The sequence below is a fragment of the Pezoporus occidentalis genome, unplaced genomic scaffold (genome assembly GCF_034315485.1).
Source record: "Pezoporus occidentalis ecotype Australia unplaced genomic scaffold, CSIRO_AGI_Poc_V1 ctg609, whole genome shotgun sequence".
Taxonomy (NCBI): Eukaryota; Metazoa; Chordata; class Aves; order Psittaciformes; family Psittacidae; genus Pezoporus; species Pezoporus occidentalis.
Genome location: NW_026915954.1, coordinates 1 through 20,341, shown reverse-complemented (window position 1 = coordinate 20,341; position 20,341 = coordinate 1). Strand labels below are relative to the sequence as shown.

Genomic DNA, 20,341 nt, shown 5'->3' with positions numbered 1-20,341 from the left:
ATATCGTTTGATATCAGTTACGTAGGGAAGCACTGGTTTGATTCTGTATCAGGGGCCCCTCCTTCAGGAAGGAGGAGTGCACAGGAGTGAGCAGGAGCTTGGGAAAACCCCCTTCGAATGGGAAGCAGGAGCTAAATGGGAAGGGTTAGGGAATATGGATCAGTGGGGTGGCCGCGACCTCACTGCGGGCACCAGGAGGAGGAACCTAGGCTTGGGCTAACAGGTTCCTGTTGCCAGGGCCGGCTTCCCGGCATTCCCTAAACCACCTTCCTGTTGCTTCCAGATTACGGGAATCTGGGCTGCTGGTCCTGCCTTTTTAGTGGAAGAATCTAAACCGAGCACATTCGGAACGCTGGGAAGGCCGTTCCCAAGGCAAAATGGTAAGAGGGGAGCCGGGAAGGTTTGGGGATGGACGTTTCCCCCCCCAGGCTCTCCCCAGTCATTCCCAAATCCCTTCCTAGCGCCCCATGCGGATCTTCGTCAACGACGACCGGCACGTGATGGCCAAGCACTCGGCCGTGTACCCGACGCAGGAGGAGCTGGAGGCCGTGCAGAACATGGTGTCCCACACGGAGCGGGCGCTCAAAGCCGTCTCCGACTGGATCGACGAGCAGGAGAAAGTGAGCGGGGAGCAACCCGAGCCGGAGTCCATGGAGACGGCGCCCGAGGAGGAGAGCAAGGAAGGGGGGTAAGGAGCATGGGTGGCAGGGCCACGGCTGGGGCTAAGGGCATCTTCTTGCTTGGATGAGTGCAAATCCGGGTGGAAAAGGTTGGTTTCCCTCCTTGTGGAACGAAGAGGGATTGAGGCTTCCGGCGTGGAAGCGCCGATTCCCGTTTGGGTGTAGTGAGCTCCATGCATCCTGCGTGATCCTTCTGGATCTCTCCCCCGGCGTTGTGCTTCCCACTGGATTCTTCCCGTCCCGTAACCGTCCCCGTGTATCCGCAGGGATCAGAAAGCCACGGAGCAGCTGACCAGGACCCTGCGGGGAGTGATGCGCGTCGGGCTGGTGGCCAAAGGCCTCTTGCTGAAAGGGGACTTGGATCTGGAGCTCGTTCTGCTCTGCAAGGATAAACCCACCACGGAGCTCCTGGAGAAAGTAGCTGACAACCTCGGAGTCCAGCTTGCTGTGAGTGGTGGGATGGGAGGACACTGATGGCGCTGCGTTGGGAACCTGCATGGGCATGGATCACGGAATGGTTTGGGAAGGGAGCTTAAAGCTCGCCCAGTTCCAGCCCCCTTCCTCCAAGCCCCTGTGTCCAACCTGGCCTTGAACACTGCCAGGGATGGGGCAGTTCCTCCTCGGGGCTCAATCCAGTTTGTGCTGGCGTTGCCCAAACTCAAGGGTAGAACCTTGCCCATGGCCTTGTTGAGTGCCATCAGGTTCGTGTGGTCCCACTTCTCCAACCTGCCCAGGTCCCTCTGGGAATTACCCTGGAATTCCCTTGTTAACCTCCTCTTCAGTAGCTGCATCTCTGTTCTGGGCCTTGCTGTGGGTTGGAGGTGGTGTTGGGAGGGTACTGGCTAAGAGCCCCCATCGAATGACCAAGAGCCTCCATCCCCTTGATCAGGAGTCTCCATCCTCTTGGTTATAAGCTGCCATCCCCTTGGCCAAGAGCCTTCATCATGACCACGAGCCTCCATCCTCTTGGTTATAAGCTGCCATCCCCTTAGTCAAGAGCCTCCATCCCCTTAGCCAAGAGCCTCCATCCGCTTGGGCAACAGCATCCATCCCCTGAACCAAGAGCCTTCATGCGCTTGGTTATAAGCTGCCATGCCCTTGGCCAAGACCCTCCATCCCCTTGATCAAGACCCTTCATCCCCTTGGCTGAGAGCCTCCATCCCCTTAGTCGAGAGCCTCCATCCCCTTGGTCGAGAGCCTCCATCCCCTTGGTCGAGAGCCTCCATCCCCTTGGTCGAGAGCTCCATCCCCTTGGTCGAGAGCCTCCATCCCCTTGGTCGAGAGCCTCCATCCCCTTGGTCGAGAGCCTCCATCCCCTTAGTCGAGAGCCTCCATCCCCTTGGTCGAGAGCCCCATCCCCTTGACCAAGAGCCTCCATCCCCTTGACCAAGAGCCTCCATCCCCTTGGTCGAGAGCCTCCATCCCCTTGACCAAGAGCCTCCATCCCCTTGACCAAGAGCCCCCATCCCCTTGACCATGAGCCTCCTTCTCCTCGCAGGCTATTACTGAAGACAAGTACGAGATAATCCAGTCCGTCGGCGACGCTGCCATCGTCATCAAGAACACGAAGGAGCCGCCGCTGACCCTGACCATCCACTTGACCTCCCCGGTGGTCCGGGAGGAGCTGGAGAAGCAGCTCGCCGGAGGTAGGGCGCTGCTGCCGGCGCCGCACGCTCCCGGTGCCACCGCGCCGCCCAAGCTCTCTGCCGCTTCCGGCCAAGCGGCGCCCATCCTGGAGGGCTCCAGCTCCACGTTCCCTCCAGGGAATGTGCTTCCGAAGGCGAGCAGCAGCTTCCAGGCGGGATTTTGTTCCTTTCCTTTTGAGTTTGAGCCTTTCTTTTCCCCCTTCACTTTGGGCCTTTTAGTTCTCTTTTTAAGTGTTCATCTGGTGGTAGTCTCGTGCCGTACCCAGCCATTAGCGGCCTCCGCAGGGACATAAAAAGACCTAAAACCAGCTCCAATTTAAGAACCAAACCTGACCAAAAACACCTCGAAGGCTTCTTGTTCCATGAGTTGCATGTACCTGGAATTGGGTGTTCCACCACGGTTTGTGTTGCAGCAAGAATGAGGGCTGCTCCGGGCCTGGATCCGCTCAAGGCCGGAGCAAGCGACGATGATGCAGAGTTTTGGATAAAGTTAGCTTCCCTTCTCCACTCTCCCAATTCCCTTTGGAATGGCGAGTCCCAGCCGGCGTTTTTCCATGCTGCCGGAGCACGGTGTGTGCCTTAGCCTTATCTAAAACCCTGGCCTTCAGCGCCGTGACGGCGTCTCCAGTTTTGCTGCAGCACAGACCGGGGTGGGGGGCCGGTGTCGTTGTGCTCCATTGCCTTGTCGTTGGGTTTGATTTGCTGCCAAAAGCCTTCTAGTTTGTCCGTTTTAGGGACGCTGGACCTTTGACCAACAGGACGCTCTCTGTCACGGGCTGGGGCCGGGGCAGCCAAGCCTCAACGGGCGGAGGGGTCCCCTCGATCCTAGCACATCCCCTTTCCCCCTGTCCCCACAAAGCAACGCTCTGGATGCAGAGCTGGGGGGCTCCTTGGAAGTTCCCCTTCCGTTGCTCCGTGATGCTCATCGGAGCCATGATGTGTGTGTGTCCCCCCCTTTTCCACACTCCTCCTCCTGGCCTGGCTGAGCATCGCCCCGCTCTGCACTTTTAACATGGGGGGAGCGGAGCCATCCTCCCAGAGTGCAGGATCCAAGCGAGGATCTAAAGCAGGATCCTTTGGGAGCCCCGACTGCCCGTTGAGGAGCTGCCTCGTCCCCTCTCCGCCTGACAGAACCCCCTTGGTCAAACCGTGCCTTGTCTTCTTATTCCATCCACGACTAGAAACGCTATCAGTCACCGACTCCCCGGACGTTCTGGACAGGCAGAAATGCCTTGCTGCCTTGGCGTCACTGCGGCACGCCAAGTGGTTCCAGGTTTGCATTTTGTTCTTCTATTTGTCTTTAAAGTAGCAAGTTTGTCAAACTCTGGTGTGTTTTTGTTTTTAAGGGGCTAACTCTCGGCGTTTCTTTTTTCCTTTTCTTTTTGGATCTATCAGCCTTTGTTTTTTCTGTTTTAACATCCGATGGTAGTTTAGAGGCGCCGAACGCGGCGCCTGGCGCCGGGGCACTTGCTAAAGAAGCACTTTGAGCGAGTTAAACGTTCGGAAGGAACCTTTGTTTAAAGGGTAGCTGCTGCTTTGGGTTTAAAAGAGTAAATGTCACTTTGTCACCTCGCACACGTTTCTAGTAAGGTGTCCCATGTCCCCCCCCCAACCCCGTGTCCCCCCCACCCCCGGCAAAGCAGCACCGCACGAGCGAACGTCGGCACCCATGGGAGCCTTGGCTCAGGGTGCTTCTGCCTCTGCTTCCGCCTCCAGGCCAGGGCGAACGGGCTCAAGTCCTGCGTCATCGTGATCCGAGTGCTGCGGGACCTCTGCACGCGGGTTCCCACCTGGGCTCCGCTCCGGGGATGGGTGAGTCCACGGGGATGGGCCCGCTCGGGGCTCCCGCGGGCTAGGGGCTGAGCAGGGTGATGGCTTTGTGGGGTTGGTGTGTAGGCACAGGGAGAGGTTGGTACCTGTGGGTCCATACCTACAGCCACAGGTTCATATGGACTGAGTGATACCTACAGCCACAGGTTCATATGGACTGAGTGATACCTATAGCCACAGGTTCATATGGACTGAGTGATACCTACAGCCGCAGGTTCATATGGACTGAGTGATACCTACAGCCACAGGTTCATATGGACTGAGTGATACCTACAGCCACAGGTTCATATGGACTGAGTGATACCTACAGCCACAGGTTCATATGGACTGAGTGATACCTATAGCCACAGGTTCATATGGACTGAGTGATACCTACAGCCACAGGTTCATATGGACTGAGTGGTACCTATAGCCACAGGTTCATATGGATTGAGTGATACCTATAGCCACAGATTCATATGGACTGAGTGATACCTATAGCCACAGGTTCATGTGGACTGAGTGATACCTACAGCCGCAGGTTCATACGTATTGATTGATACCTATAGCCACAGGTTCATATGGACTGAGTGATACCTATAGCCACAGGTTCATATGTATTGATTGATACCTACAGCCACAGATTCATATGGACTGAGTGATACCTATAGCCACAGGTTCATATGGACTGAGTGATACCTACAGCCACAGGTTCATATGGACTGAGTGATACCTATAGCCACAGGTTCATATGGACTGAGTGATACCTATAGCCACAGGTTCATATGGACTGAGTGATACCTACAGCCACAGGTTCATATGTATTGATTGATACCAACAGCCACAGGTTCATATGTATTGATTGATACCTATAGCCACAGGTTCATATGGACTGAGTGATACCTATAGCCACAGGTTCATATGGACTGAGTGATGCCTACAGCCAGAGGTTCATATGGACTGAGTGATACCTACAGCCACAGGTTCATATGTATTGATTGATACCTATAGCCACAGGTTCATATGGACTGAGTGGTACCTACAGCCACAGGTTCATATGTATTGATTGATACCTATAGCCACAGGTTCATATGGACTGAGTGATACCTATAGTCACAGGTTCATATGTATTGATTGATACCTATAGTCACAGGTTCATATGGACTGAGTGATACCTATAGCCACAGGTTCATACGTATTGATTGATACCTACAGCCACAGGTTCATATGGATTGAATGGTACCTATAGCCACAGGTTCATATGGACTGAGTGATACCTACAGCCACAGGTTCATATGGACTGAGTGATACCTACAGCCGCAGGTTCATATGGACTGAGTGATACCTACAGCCACAGGTTCATATGGACTGAGTGATACCTATAGCCACAGGTTCATATGGACTGAGTGATACCTATAGCCACAGGTTCATATGGACTGAGTGATACCTACAGCCACAGGTTCATATGGACTGAGTGATACCTATAGCCACAGGTTCATACGTATTGAGTGATACCTATAGCCACAGGTTCATATGGACTGAGTGATACCTACAGCCGCAGGTTCATATGGACTGAGTGATAACCTATAGCCGCAGGTTCATATGGACTGAGTGATACCTATAGCCACAGGTTCATATGGACTGAGTGATACCTATAGACACAGGTTCATATGGACTGAGTGATACCTATAGCCGCAGGTTCATATGGACTGAGTGATACCTACAGCCGCAGGTTCATATGGACTGAGTGGTACCTATAGCCACAGGTTCATATGGACTGAGTGATACCTACAGCTGCAGGTTCATATGGACTGAGTGATACCTATAGACACAGGTTCATATGTATTGATTGATACCTATAGCAACAGGTTCATATGGACTGAGTGATACCTACAGCTGCAGGTTCATATGGACTGAATGATACCTATAGCCACAGGTTCATATGGACTGAATGATACCTATAGCCACAGGTTCATACGTATTGATTGATACCTACAGCCACAGGTTCATATGGACTGAGTGATACCTACAGCCACAGGTTCATATGGACTGAGTGATACCTATAGCCACAGGTTCATATGGACTGAGTGATACCTACAGCCACAGGTTCATATGTATTGATTGATACCTATAGCCACAGGTTCATATGGACTGAGTGATACCTATAGCCACAGGTTCATACGTATTGATTGATACCTATAGCCACAGGTTCATATGTATTGATTGATACCTACAGCCACAGGTTCATATGTATTGATTGATACCTGTAGCCACAGGTTCATATGGACTGAGTGATACCTATAGCCACAGGTTCATACGTATTGATTGATACCTATAGCCACAGGTTCATATGTATTGATTGATACCTGTAGCCACAGGTTCATATGGACTGAGTGATACCTATAGCCACAGGTTCATATGGACTGAGTGATACCTATAGCCACAGGTTCATACGTATTGATTGATACCTATAGCCACAGGTTCATATGGACTGAGTGATACCTATAGCCACAGGTTCATATATATTGATTGATACTTACAGTTACAGATTCATACATGTTGATTGATACCTATAGTTACAGATTCATACATATTGATTGATACCTATAGTTACAGGTTCATATATATTGGTTAATACCTATAGTTACAGATTCATACATATTGATTGATAACCTATACTTACAGATTCATCCATATTGATTGATACCTCTAGTCACAGGTTCGTACATATTGATGGATAAGCTACAGTTACAGATTTATACATATTGATTGATATCTATAGTTACAGATTCATACATACTGATTGATACCTATAGTTAGAGATTCATACATATAGATTGATACCTATAGTTACAGGTTCGTACATACTGATTGATAGATACAGTTACAGATTTATACATATTGATTGATAACCTATAGTTACAGATTCATACATATTGATTGATACCTATAGTCACAGGTTCATACATATTGATTGATAACCTATAGTTACAGATTCATACATATTGATTGATACCTATAGTCACAGGTTCATACATATTGATTGATACCTATGGTCACAGATTCATACATATTGATATAGTTAGAGGTTTGTACATATTGATAGCTAAAGTTACAGATTCATACATATTGATTGATACAGTTAGAAGTTTGTACATATTGATAGCTATAGTCATAGATTCATGTGTATTGATTTATACCTATAGTTACAGAGTCATACCTATTGATTGATATAGTTAGAGGTTTATAGATATCGATAGCTATAGTTATAGGTTCATATGTATTGATTTATACCTATAGTTACAGATTCATACATATTGATTGATCTAGTTAGAAGTTTATACATATTGATAGCTATAGTTATAGATTCATACATATTGATTTATACCTATAGCTACAGATTCTTACCTATTGATTAATATAGTTACAGATTCATACATATTGATTGATTTAGTTGGAGGTTTATACATATTGATAGCTATAGTTATAGATTCACACGTATTGATAGATATAGTTACAGATTTATACATGTTTATTGATACAGAGATTTATACATATCAATAGCTATAGTTATAGATTCATACAAATTGATTGATACCTATACTTATAGATTCATATGTATTTATTGATACCTATAGTTACAGATTCATACATATTGATTGATCTAGTTAGAGGTTTATACATATCGATAGCTATAGTTATAGATTCACACAAATTGATTGATATATACAGATTACTTATAGATTCATATGTATTTATTGATACCTATAGATTTATACATATTGATAGCTATAGTTTATACATATCATAGCTATAGTTGTAGAATCGTTCGTATTAATTTATACCTATAGTTACAGATTCATACATATTGATTGATCTAGTTAGAGGTTTATACATACCGATAGCTATAGTTATAGATTCACATGTATTGATTTATACCTATAGTTACAGATTCATACATATTGATTGATCTAGTCACAGGTTTATACGTATCGATAGCTATAGTTGTAGAATCGTTCGTATTAATTTATACCTGTAGTTACAGATTCACACATATTGATTGATCTAGTTTGATTTATACATATCAATTGATATAGTTACAGATTTGTATATATTGATATTTGTAGTTCTGCATTTATACATATTGATTGATAGCTGTAGTTAGGTTTATACATATTAATTGGTAGATATAGTTACGTATTTCTATATATTGATATTTGTAGTTATACATTTATACATATTGATTGATAGCTGTAGTTAGGTTTATACATATTAATTGGTAGATATAGTTACAGATTTATATATATTGATATCTGTAGTTCTGCATTTATACATATTGATTGATAGCTGTAATTAGGTTTATACATATTAATTGGTAGATATAGTTACAGATTTATATATATTGATATTTGTAGTTCCGCATTTATACATATTGATTGATACCTGTAGTTAGGTTTATACATATTAATTGGTAGATATAGTTACAGATTTATATATATTGATATCTGTAGTTCCGCATTTATACATATTGATTTATATTTATAGTTACCTATAGTTACAGTTACAGATACCTACAGATTTATGCATATTGATTGATATAGTTCCAGATCTATCCATATTGATTGATATAGTTCCAGATTCATACATTTTGATATCTGTAGTTACAGATCCATACGTATTGATTGATACCTATAGTTAGATTTATACATATTTATACATCATGATATTTATAGTTACAGATTAATACATGTTGATATCGTTACAGCTTCATATGCATTGATACCTATAGTTACAAGATTTAGGCATATTGATTGCTATCTGTAGATACAGGTTTATACACACCGATATCTATAGTGACAGAGTCATAGATACTGATTTCTGTGTGTAGCCAGAATCACTGAATCCCAGGCTCGTTTGGATTGAGGCTCAGGCAGTCCCAGCCCCGTGCCATGGGCAGGGACACCTTCCCCTAGAGCAGGGTGCTCCGAGTCCAACCTGGCCTTGAACAGTGCCAGGGATGGGGCAGCCACAGCTTCTCCAAGCCAGAGGTTGGTACCTGTGTATATACATTGATGCGTTATAGCAAGGTTTGGGCTGGAAGGGGCCTTAAGGATGCTCCAGCTCCAGTGTGCGTGGTGCGGCCAACGCTTCTGCCCTTAAGCCGCGCATCCGGCGCGGATGGCGTGAGTTGTTCGGCCAGCTCCCAGCCTCTCTCCAGTGTAAATCCCTTCGTGGTTGGTGAGCCTGAAGCAGCTCCTACCCCCCAACCCCCCCCCCCACCTCGTTGCTCCTCACCCCTCTCCAAACTTGTCTTTTCCCCAGCCTCTGGAGCTGCTGTGCGAGAAATCCATCGGCACCGCCAACCGGCCGATGGGAGCCGGCGAGGCCCTGCGGAGGGTGCTGGAGTGCCTCGCCTCGGGAATCGTCATGCCAGGTTAGGTCCTTCTCTGCATTCCCGTTTCAAAGCGGAGCCGGAGCGGAACGCGGTGTGGCCTTAGCCCTTGAGCCCATCCCTCCTCCTCCGGGCGGGCGGCTTAGCTGGGGAGCTCGGCAAAAGCCCTGCGGTCCCCTTGGCGTCACGGAGGGGCCCGGAGCCATCACCTCGAACCAACCCCCCCCCTGCCCCATAGAGAGGTTCCAGCTTCTGACCTTTTGGTTCCTTAAGCGGTGGTGAAGCAGCTCCACTGCGACCTGTGCGTGGTAAATAGCCCAGGCGAGCGTCACGATGGATGGATCGTGTCGGTCCGTGTTCTTGGAGTGTTGCTTGATGCCAAGGGAATACTTAGTTTAGTTTCTTTAGCAAACACCAGGATAATTCTCTGCATATCTTCCTTGTTTCCTGCCTTCAGATGGTTCTGGTATTTATGATCCTTGTGAAAAAGAAGCCACTGATGCTATTGGGCATCTAGACAGACAACAAAGGGAAGATATCACACAGAGTGCTCAGGTATAGTTTTGACTCCAGATGTTACCCAAACTTAACTCAGTTCAACTGACTCCCCCCTTGGCTCACGGTAGAGTCGCTCTTTAACATCCTTGTCATCTCTAGTGGAGTAAAACAACTGCTGAAGGGGGTCCCACGCCGCTGAGGTCTTGGTAGCTTGGCCAACCAGAAGCATAAGCCGCAGGGTTTAAATAGTGACTTGAACCAGGACCTGCCTTTGGGGTCCAAAACCCACCCGAATCCCAGAGAAGTCCTATTTAAACTGCTGAGGATGTCGGTGTAGGGGGGGGTAGAATGGTGCTGTGCAGGGAACAAGAGACCAGCGCCGCCGCCTTGCGCCTCCCAGTAACAGCCCCTTTTCCCTCTTTGTAGCACGCTCTGAGACTTGCTGCTTTTGGCCAACTGCACAAAGTCTTGGGGATGGACCCTCTCCCTTCCAAAATGCCCAAGAAACCAAAGAACGAGAACCCCATTGACTACACTGGTAGGTACCCAACCCCATGAACCCCCCCATCGCCATGGTGCCTGGCCCAGGATGCTGAATGTGGGGGGGGGGTTTCTTCCCATTGCCACAGTCCAGATTCCTCCCAGCACCACGTACGCCGTGACCCCCATGAAGCGCCCCATGGAAGAGGATGGGGAGGAGAAATCACCCAGCAAAAAGAAGAAGAAGATACAGAAAAAAGGTATTGAGCTAACGAGAGGTAGGTGCTAAAGGGGTGCCCAGGGTTGGGGTTAGGGTTAGGGTTAGGGGCACGTTGGGAAGGATCCTTCCAGCTTTGGAAGCTGGAAACGGGGGCTCCGGGTGTGTGGATTTGGGAAGCGAAACCTTGATGGCGTCGGGTTCACAGTGAAGCTCTCACCAGGATGGGAACGGGAGCGGGTGTGGGATGGGGGAAGGAGGGGGCCAACAGCCACCAACGTCCCCCCCCCATTCCTCCCTGCTCAGAGGAGAAGCTGGAACCCCCGCAGGCCATGAACGCGCTGATGAAGCTCAACCAGCTCAAACCGGGCCTCCAGTACAAGCTGGTCTCTCAGACCGGGCCCGTTCACGCCCCCATCTTTACCATGTCCGTGGAGATCGACGGCAGCACCTTCGAGGCCTCGGGGCCTTCCAAAAAGACAGCCAAGCTGCACGTGGCCGTGAAGGTGAGCACCGGAGCCGGGGGATGGCCCAGCGCCAACAGCGCAGCCAAGGGATGCTGAGCGCTCACCGCACCGCGGTCCTCGCGGTCCCTGACCTCCTCTCCCGCTCCCCTTCCCTAGGTATTACAGGACATGGGGCTCCCCACCGGCGTGGAGGGCAAGGAAGCCGGCAAGGGCGATGAATCGGCCGAGGAGAGCGAACAGAAGCCCGTGGTGGTCGCTCCTCCTCCCGTGGTGGAAACGGTGGCGACGCCGGCGGCCGCGTCTCCTCCTTCGGATCAGAGCGCCGAGGTGAGCGCGGCCCCGCTGCTCCCGTTCCCGTGGGATGAGCATGGAGCCACCACGGGAAGGGGCTTTTGCTCCAAGGCCAGGATTTTAGGAGGTCAGGACCTCGGGAGTGCGTATTCCGAGGGCTCTTCATTTGGGATCGGAGCCGTAGGAGAAGGGGTGATGGGTTCCAACTGAAACGGGAGTTCGGGTGGGAGACAAAGGGGTGTTCTTCCCTGTGAGGGTGCTGGGACGCTGGGATGGGATGCCCAAGGAAGTTATGGATGCTCCATCCCTGGCGCTGTTCAAGGCCAGCTTGGACGGAGCCTTGGGTACCGCGGTCTAGTGCGAGGTGTCCCTGCCTATTGGAACCTGATGCTCTTCGGCTCCTTTCCAGCCCAGCCCAGTCTATGGTAGTTCCCAAGGTTTGGGAAGACAAAAGGCTCATCCCAGCTTCTCCCCTTGCAGAATGTGAAGCAGCAGGGACCAATCCTGACCAAGCATGGCAAGAACCCAGTGATGGAGCTTAATGAGAAGCGGCGCGGGCTCAAGTATGAGCTCATCTCCGAGACGGGGGGCAGCCACGACAAGCGCTTTGTCATGGAGGTGAGGGGGGACCCCCATGAGCCTGTCCCTTCCATAGGAACTTAAAACCACTCCATCAGGGAATGCTTTGGGATGGAAGGGCTCTGCCAAGGATCAGGGATGGGATGCTTCCACCCCATTGGCTCGCTCAAAGCCTCATCCATCCTTTGAACGCTCCCAACCTCTTCGGTTGTCCGTATCGTGGTCCCTTGACCCAAGTGGCAGCTCCTGCTCCTTGCCCTTCAATGGGTTCATCCCTTTTACAAGGTGGAAGTGGATGGGCAGAAGTTCCAAGGGGCCGGTTCCAATAAGAAGGTGGCCAAAGCCTACGCCGCGCTGGCCGCCTTGGAGAAGCTCTTCCCCGATGCTCCGGTGCCCATCGAGCAGAACAAGAAGAAAAGAGCCCCCGTGCCCACGAGAGGGGGGCCCAAATTCGCCGTCAAGGTCAGTGCATCCATGGCTCCTGGGGTGTGGGGGTGAGGGGTTTAATCCTGCTCTGGGATGGGAATGGGTCAAGGCATGGAGGGGAAGCGGGATCTCTAAGGGCTTAGCGGCACAAGCACCACTTGGGAAGGGGCCTTGATGGCTCCCATCCCTTTGGAAGCTCTCTGATCCCACGGGAAGCTCCCTGGTGACCTGTGTGTGTGTGTGTGTGTGTCTCCTCCCTGCAGCAGCACAACCCCGGCTTCGGGATGGGAGGCCCCATGCACAACGAGGTGCCCCCCCCACCCAACATGCGCGGCCGCGGGCGAGGCGGCAACATCCGAGGCCGAGGGAGAGGCCGGGGGGGCTTCGGGGGCAACCACGGGGGCTACATGAATGCAGGTGAGACATCGGCCACCCCCCGAGGCCCTGGGTCCGTTCCCGGTGGTATTCCAGGGAATCCCAGCCTGCTTTGGGTGGGAAGGGCCCTTAAAGCTCATCCGTAGCCATGGACACGTTGCACTAGAGCAGGATGCTCCAAGCATCAGTCCTTGGCGTTGCTCCGTCCTCGTTTTTAGCTCCAGGAGCCTCATTCCCACCTCTCCAGCCCTATTCCCTCTCCTCTTCCCACATCCACAAAAGCCTTTTCCCACTTCCACTTCCTTCCTTTTAATCCCGCTCTCCCACCACAGGAGGTGGCTACGGGAGCTATGGTTACGGAGGAGGCAACTCGGCCACTGCCGGCTATAGTAAGTGCTTTTTGCTCTTCCACCCCCACTTCCCAGTTCCCCCCCCCCATAAACTGGGACCAGTTCACATTTCCCTGCTTTGGGAAGCTCTCAGCCATGCTTTGGAATGGGATTTTTTATCCCCTTTTCCCAATTGGGTGCAGAGGGAAGGAGGCTTCACCCGGGGGTGATGGGAGCAGAGGTGGCCCTGGCGAGCCCGCTCTCATTCGGGGTTCTCTGCTCTGTCTCCATCCCGTCTGTAGGTGCCTTTTCCACTTGACTCCTCCTCCTTTTGGGTCTTCCTGAAGCATCCCCCCCCCAAAAAAAACCAGCTTTTCCCTTTGATCCAATTCCAAAGCCCAAAGTCCTGGGAGCACTTCCAGGGCTGCTCCGGTGCCGTTGGAGCTGGAACAACTTGAGGCACTTGGTGGGGGGGTTTGGCTTGGGATTTGCCCTGTTCCAATGCACACCCTCGGGGATCCGGGAGGGTTTGGGATGCTCGGATGGGGTTTTCCAAGCCCAAGGCCCATCCTTGCTTTTTCTTTCATGGAAAGCATTCCGTGGTTTCTCCCTCTTGGCTTCATTCCCGGTTGGGTTTGCATCCAATTGGAGCCTTGCTCTCATTGCCAGCCCCTCGGGTGGGCAGGATGGCGCGGGTTAACTTGGGATCCTGTTCACGGCCACGCACGGAGGGGTTGGGAGCATCCAGCGGGATTGGCACCGTGCTTCCCATCCCGATGCAAGGAACATCGGGCATCGGGGACTGATGCCAGGTGACTTTGGCAAAGGAGCCCGTTGTGAACGCCAAGGGGAGCGTTCGGAGCCGAGCGCCCTCAAAGCACCAAATCCCACGGCACGCGGCATCACCGGGATCGGGAATGGCAGGGAGAGAGCTCCTGTGCTGCCCAAAGGCCCGGCTTCCATCACTGGGATTGGGTGCCAGGCTCTCCCTGAGCCTCGGTGCCTCAAGGAGGACCTCAGAGCTCCACAAAGAAGAAGGTCCAAGGTGGGAAGCGGATCCGCTCCTCCTTACATCCATGGGGCCGGATGGATCGATCCCTTGCCTTGGATGTGGGGACCTTCACCACCGGTGTCAGAACTCCACCAGGAAGCGAGGAAGCGTTGGTGCCAGCGGGAAGATCCCAGTATCTCCACTGGGGAGGTGGATCCCTGGCACTTCCCGCTTGGAATGAGGCGGTGCTGCTTTAACCCCTTGCTCCTGGAAGCAGCCTCACGAGGGCCAGGGATGGGACGCGTTACCCATCGCATCACAACCCCGTGTGGAAGAGGGAAGAGCATCGCAGCATCCTATGGGATGCAGTTGGGAAGGGATGGGACAATCCCAAAAGGAAAAGGCCATCTCCGTGCTCCCGCATCAAGGTTTTCCTATGGCAAACTTCCCTGCTTCCAAGGGCCGTTGTGGACCCTGCTGCTGGAGCCTTGGACCCATTGGAAGACGCACGTTGGCTTTCCACCATGGAGTCATCTCCCCCCATCCCAACACCACGACTTCCCCGAAGCTCGAGCCTCGCCAACCCCACCGCAGGGCTTTTCCCTGTGCCATTCCCATTGGGATAACCCCAGGCTGCGCCGTCGGGAACCTCAACCCCATTCCTCGGTGCGGGAATGAGCTCCCTCCGTCGGTCCCACCCCATGGGCCTCAGGGGGGTATTTAGCGCTCCGTGGGGCCGGAGGTTGGGAATACCCCCTCCCCACCACCCCCCCATGGCATTCCCAACCTTTGGAAGCCTTTTGGTGCCTCGGGGCTGACGCTCTTCTCTCTGTTCAGGCCAATTCTACAGCAACGGCGGCCACAGCAACTCGGGCAGCGGCGGCGGCGGCGGCTCCGGCGGCTCCGGTTACGGCTCCTACTACCAAGGAGGGGACAACTACAACTCCCCGGTGCCCAAGCACGGGGGGAAGAAGCAGCAGCACGGGGGGCAGCAGAAAGGCTCCTACGGCTCCGGCTACCAGGCCCATCAGGGCCAGCAGCAGCAGGCCTACAACCAGAACCAGTACGGCGGCGGCGGCGGCGGCAACTACGGCCCGCCGCAGGGCAAGCAGAAGGGCTACAACCACGGGCAAGGCAATTACTCGTCCTACTCCAACTCGTACAACTCGCCCGGAGGGGGAGGCTCTGATTACAGCTACGAGAGCAAATTCAGTGAGTAAATAAGGGGGGGGGATCAATAGATCAATAGGTAACGGGGGAAGAGTTGGAACATGGAGGAATAGGGTTTGGGACCGGAGGGATGGGATATAGGGATGGTTTGGGGAGCAGAAGGGGGGAGATGCAGGATGAAGAGTGGGATGCAGGCAGTGGGGTGGTGGGTGCCCCATGGCTGGGCTCTATGGGGATGGTTTGAGAGCAGAGGAAGGAGATCCAGGCTGGAAGCAGCAGGGATGAGCGGGATGCAGGCAGTGGGGTGGTGGCTGCCCCATGGCTGGGCCCTATGGGGATGGTTTGAGAGCAGAGGAAGGAGATCCAGGCTGGAAGCAGCAGGGATGAGCGGGATGCAGGCAGTGGGGTGGTGGGTGCCCCACCATTGGGCCCTATGGGGATGGTTTGAGAGCAGAGGAAGGAGATCCAGGCTGGAAGCAGCAGGGATGAGCGGGATGCAGGCAGTGGGGTGGTGGCTGCCCCATGGCTGGGCTCTGTGGGGATGGTTTGAGAGCAGAGGAAGGAGATCCAGGCTGGAAGCAGCAGGGATGAGCGGGATGCAGGCAGTGGGGTGGTGGCTGCCCCATGGCTGGGCCCTATGGGGATGGTTTGAGAGCAGAGGAAGGAGATCCAGGCTGGAAGCAGCAGGGATGAGCGGGATGCAGGCAGTGGGGTGGTGGCTGCCCCATGGCTGGGCTCTGTGGGGATGGTTTGAGAGCAGAGGAAGGAGATCCAGGCTGGAAGTGCCAGGGATGAGCGGGATGCAGGCAGTGGGGTGGTGGCTGCCCCACCATTGGGCCCTATGGGGATGGTTTGAGAGCAGAGGAAGGAGATCCAGGCTGGAAGCAGCAGGGATGAGCGGGATGCAGGCAGTGGGGTGGTGGGTGCCCCACCATCTGGGCCCTATGGGGATGGTTTGAGAGCAGAGGAAGGAGATCCAGGCTGGAAGCAGCAGGGATGAGTGGGATGCAGGCAGTGGGGTGGTGGCTGCCCCATGGCTGGGCTCTATGTAACCTATGTGGGGTGAAGCTGCCCCCGAAGCTCTTTGCGGCCCCTTTCCCCCCCCACTTGGCTGCTCTGCTCCATTGCACTGAGGTGGAGGAGGCCACCAAGCGATGCCAATGGGGGCCTCTCCTGCTCTGCCCCCCCCCCCCAAGCATCACCCCCAGAGCAGGGAGAACCCCCCCCAGTTTTGGTGCTCACCGCGCTCCCCCCTTCCCTCCCGGCCAGGTTACGGCAGCAGCGGCCGCGGCGGCAACAACTACTCCGGTGCTTCCTACAACACGGGCGGCTACGGGGGGGGCTCGGGGGGCGGCGGCTCCTCCTACCAAGGTAAGCAAGGTCAGTACCACGGCGTGGCGTTCCCGGGATGCTTCCCGTGCGGCGTCCATGGCACGGGATCGGGACGGGAGCGGTGCCGGCGCTCGGCCCCGGCGCTCACCGGGGGCAATCCTTGTCCTTCCAGGTGGATATTCCTCCCAATCCAACTACAACTCCCCCGGCTCCGGGCAGAATTACAGCGGCCCCCCCAGCTCCTACCAAGCTTCCCAAGGAGGCTACGGCAGGAACGACCACAGCATGAGTTACCAGTACAGATAGAGCCGCGGCTCCGGGGCCTCCGGGCCCTCCGGAAGAGGCGTTTTCCCACTTCCTGGAATGAGGGAAACATCATCCCATCCCCCTCCACACCTCCCCCCCCCCCGTCTTTTTTTTGCCCCCATTTCCATGTTGCCGTGCTCCCTTTTTGTGCTCCCACCACCGAGGGTCAAGTGATCCCGTTCGTAGCTGTTCCCGTTGGGCCTCGCTGGATCGAATGGGTTGTTGGTTGCCGTTTGTCACCAGAGGGATGCCGATTGATGATTATTAATTATTAATTATTAATTATTATGGTTACCCGAGGGGGGGTTTTCTTTGTCGTCGTCGTCGTTGTTGTTGTCGGGAGCCCCATCCGAGCCCGGTCTCCCTTTTTTAATCCCATTGGCAAAGGTGGCCCCGGCTCTGAGCCCGCGACGGAGGTGTCCCCGTCACCCGCCGGCGCTTCTGTGCAGTGAGTCCCAGCAGCTTCTGCTTGTCTCTTTAAGGCTTTAGTGTTCCAGGTTTAGAAGTGGGGGGGGGTAAGGAATGGGAAAGGGATGGGGAAAGGGATGGGGGGGGGTTTAATCCGCCCGCATCCCGCGGGAAGCACGCCTGGAGTAAGCTGAATGTAGATGAATAAACACCCCCAACCTGACACCGACGCCTCCCCTTCCTCGCACCTCCCCTTCCCCTTGGGAATGTGCTTCCTTGAATGACCCAAACCTCTTGGGTTTGAGACCAAACCTTAACACCCCCCCCCTCCTCTTTCTGCCTATGGGAAGCGCTCAAGGGAGCACCCAAGAACCGGTTTCTCCGGGTGTCACTTCCTGGTGGTGAGCTCCAAACCGGCGCCGCGGTGTCAAGCAGGGCTTACGGCACAACCCACGTCCCCAGGACACCACAGCCATGGCAACGGGGCCGCTCGGCCACCCTCTTATGGGGCTTCAAAGGAATCAGGCCCCCCCATTGACCCCACGGCATCACCGGCGCGGTTCAGTCCCCCTTGCACCTGCCTTGGGCCTCTTGGAAGCGTGGCCAAAGCGCCAGCACCTCCCTGGGGGGGTACTGATGGACCATGACGGCGCGGGCGAAGCGGCACGGCTCGTAGGGGATGCGCCCCACGGAGAAGGCGCCCCAAGGGCCGGCGGTGACGGCGACGCCGAGGGCGCGGAGGCAGATGCCGACGAAGGCGTCCTCCATGGGGACGAGGGGCAAGGTCTGCGCCGCGGCGTAGACGCCGGCGGCCACGTCGGCGGAGAGGACGTAAGCCGGGCCGGCGCAGTACGGCGGGTACGTGGCGTCGGGGTACACCTCGTAGGGCACGAACCACTTGGAGGCCTTGCTCCGGATCGGGCCCGTGCCCCGGTAGACGTAACCGGTGACGAAGCCGGTCTTGGGCGGCATCAGCAAGCGCCGGGTCAAGTAGGAGAGGTTGAGGAAGACGTCGGTGTCGGCCTTCATCACGTACGTGGCGTTGGGGCAGTGCTTGCTCACCCATTCCATGCCCATCAGCGTCTTCAGCGTGAGGTTGTTGTAGGTATCCAGGAAGTCCTGCTGGATGAGGTCGCCGTATTCCTGGTTTTCCTCGTGGAGCACCGGCGCCAGCGCGTCGGCGAACACCGGATGGACGCCGAGGAGGAAGAGGCGCACGATGGAGACGCCCGGCACCGAGCTCTCGTTGCCCCACGTCCGACGGATGCAATCCCGGCTCCCGGTGGCCTCCGGCGCCGTCGCCACCAACAGCACCAGGAATGGCGCCCGCTCCCGGCACTTATGGGGCTGGTTGAGGAGGAAGCGGTAGGGATGCGGATACGGCGGCCGCAGCGGGTGCCGGGCGGCAAGCGCGGTGTTCCCGGCTGGAAGCAGCGGGACCCTTTGCCATTGGAATGCCGCAGGAGTCGGGCCCGGCGCCGCGGTGACGGGCTCCTCGGGTCTGTGCCGCAGCCGCAGCCCCACCAGTGCCACCAGTGCCACCAGTGCCGGCAGCAGCAGCAGGCGAGGGCTCGGCTGCCACTTCATGGTAGGGCGCTGCCTGTGGGGGACACCGGCACCTCAATAACCCCCCCCCCCCCCGATGCCACCGAGGTGGGGGGGAGTCCAGCCCATTCCCAACCAGTTAAACCAGTAAAACCAGTTGGGGTCCCTGCAGCCCCATAGGAGCCATAGGGCTCAGAGTCCAGCACTGCCACGTTCAGCCCCGGGCTGCATCTCCCGGCCCTTCCCAGGCACTCCCGGTTTCCCCAGGGGCTGTTCCAAGTGGTTCCCAGTTACTCCCAGTGGCTCCGGGCCCCCCTGGGTGCTGCTCCCAGCCCTTCCCAGTCACTGCCGGTCACTCGAGGTTCCTTCAGGCTCTGTTCCCACCTCTTCCCAGTCACTCCAGGCTCCTCCAGGCGCTATTCCCACCTCTTCCCGGTCACTCCCAGTCGCTCCAGGCGCTATTCCCACTTCTTCCCGGTCACTCCAGGTGCTATTCCCACCTCTTCCCAGTCACTCCAGGTGCTATTCCCACCTCTTCCCAGGTGCTATTCCCGCCTCTTCCCGGTCATTCCCAATCGCTCCAGGCGCTATTCCCACCTCTTCCCAGTCACTCCCAGTTGCTCCAGGTGCTATTCCCACCTTTTCCCAGTCACTCCCAGTTGCTCCAGGTGCTATTCCCACCTCTTCCCGGTCATTCCCAATCGCTCCAGGCTCCTCTGGTCGCAGCTCCCAGCCCTCCCCAGTCCCTCCCAGTCCCTCCCAGCCCTTCCCAGTCCCTCCCAGCCCTTCCCAGTCCCTCCCAGTCCTTCCCAGTCCTTCCCAGTCTCTCCCATTCCCCCTCACCTGTGGCCAGGGCCGGAGCTGCCGCTGGCACTGACGTGGCCGTGGTCACCCCACCCTGTCCTCAAACTTCCTCCTGTGCCCCACTTGACGTGTGGGGCCCGCCCCACCCCACTATGGGGCAGAGGTTGGTCCATGCCCCCCCCACCCCACTATGGGACAGAGGTGGGTCCATGCCCTCCCCCATCCCTCTATGGGGCAGAGGTTGGTCCATGCCCCCCCCCCACCCCGCTATGGGACAGAGGTGGGTCCATGTCCTTATTTAGCCTCTCCCAACCCCATTTTCCCCGCCCAGCCCCACAAGCTGCTGTTCCCACCAAGCACCTTTATTGTGACCCCCCCTTCAAAACCCATTAAAATAGTAAAAAAAACCCTAAAACGCATAAAAAAAGCCCAGGTGGGGGCGGGGGGTGTCCCCGTTATTCCAAGGGGATCCCAGCAGCCTCCAGCGCCTCCCGGACCCACGGCGGGACCTGCGCCCCATAGTGGGAGCTCAGGAAGCCCCGCACGAACTGCGGGAAGCGCTGCTCCAGGATGCTCTGGCGGATGGAGGCCATCAG

General features: G+C 54.6%; 2 protein-coding genes across 4 annotated transcripts; one reads left to right on the top strand and one right to left on the bottom strand.

Moving 5' to 3' along the window:
- The first annotated feature begins 267 nt into the window (after window positions 1-267).
- On the top strand, window positions 268-17,073 carry ILF3 (interleukin enhancer binding factor 3). 3 transcript variants are annotated; one of them, XM_062639541.1, is made up of 19 exons: window positions 268-380; window positions 462-688; window positions 947-1,127; window positions 2,179-2,326; window positions 3,508-3,599; window positions 4,043-4,138; window positions 9,458-9,569; window positions 9,985-10,082; window positions 10,452-10,563; window positions 10,655-10,765; window positions 11,029-11,228; window positions 11,346-11,516; window positions 11,961-12,098; window positions 12,345-12,521; window positions 12,749-12,902; window positions 13,193-13,249; window positions 15,018-15,392; window positions 16,620-16,721; window positions 16,855-17,073. In XM_062639541.1, exons 1-19 carry the CDS (start codon window positions 378-380, stop codon window positions 16,986-16,988), a joined length of 2,688 nt encoding a protein of 895 aa, XP_062495525.1. In that variant the 5' UTR covers window positions 268-377; the 3' UTR covers window positions 16,989-17,073. The 3 variants fall into 3 exon arrangements, with proteins under 3 accessions (XP_062495525.1, XP_062495524.1, XP_062495523.1); XM_062639540.1 differs by having other exon boundaries at window positions 16,620-16,730; XM_062639539.1 differs by having other exon boundaries at window positions 10,655-10,783.
- Window positions 17,074-17,957: 884 nt separating this feature from the next.
- Window positions 17,958-19,854, bottom strand: LOC134174511 (beta-1,3-galactosyltransferase 1-like). Its single transcript, XM_062639544.1, has 2 exons — window positions 19,785-19,854; window positions 17,958-18,996 (listed from the first exon to the last, which is right to left on the bottom strand). Exon 2 carries the CDS (start codon window positions 18,981-18,983, stop codon window positions 17,958-17,960), a length of 1,026 nt encoding a protein of 341 aa, XP_062495528.1. The 5' UTR covers window positions 18,984-18,996; window positions 19,785-19,854.
- Between the last annotated feature and the right edge of the window lie 487 nt (window positions 19,855-20,341).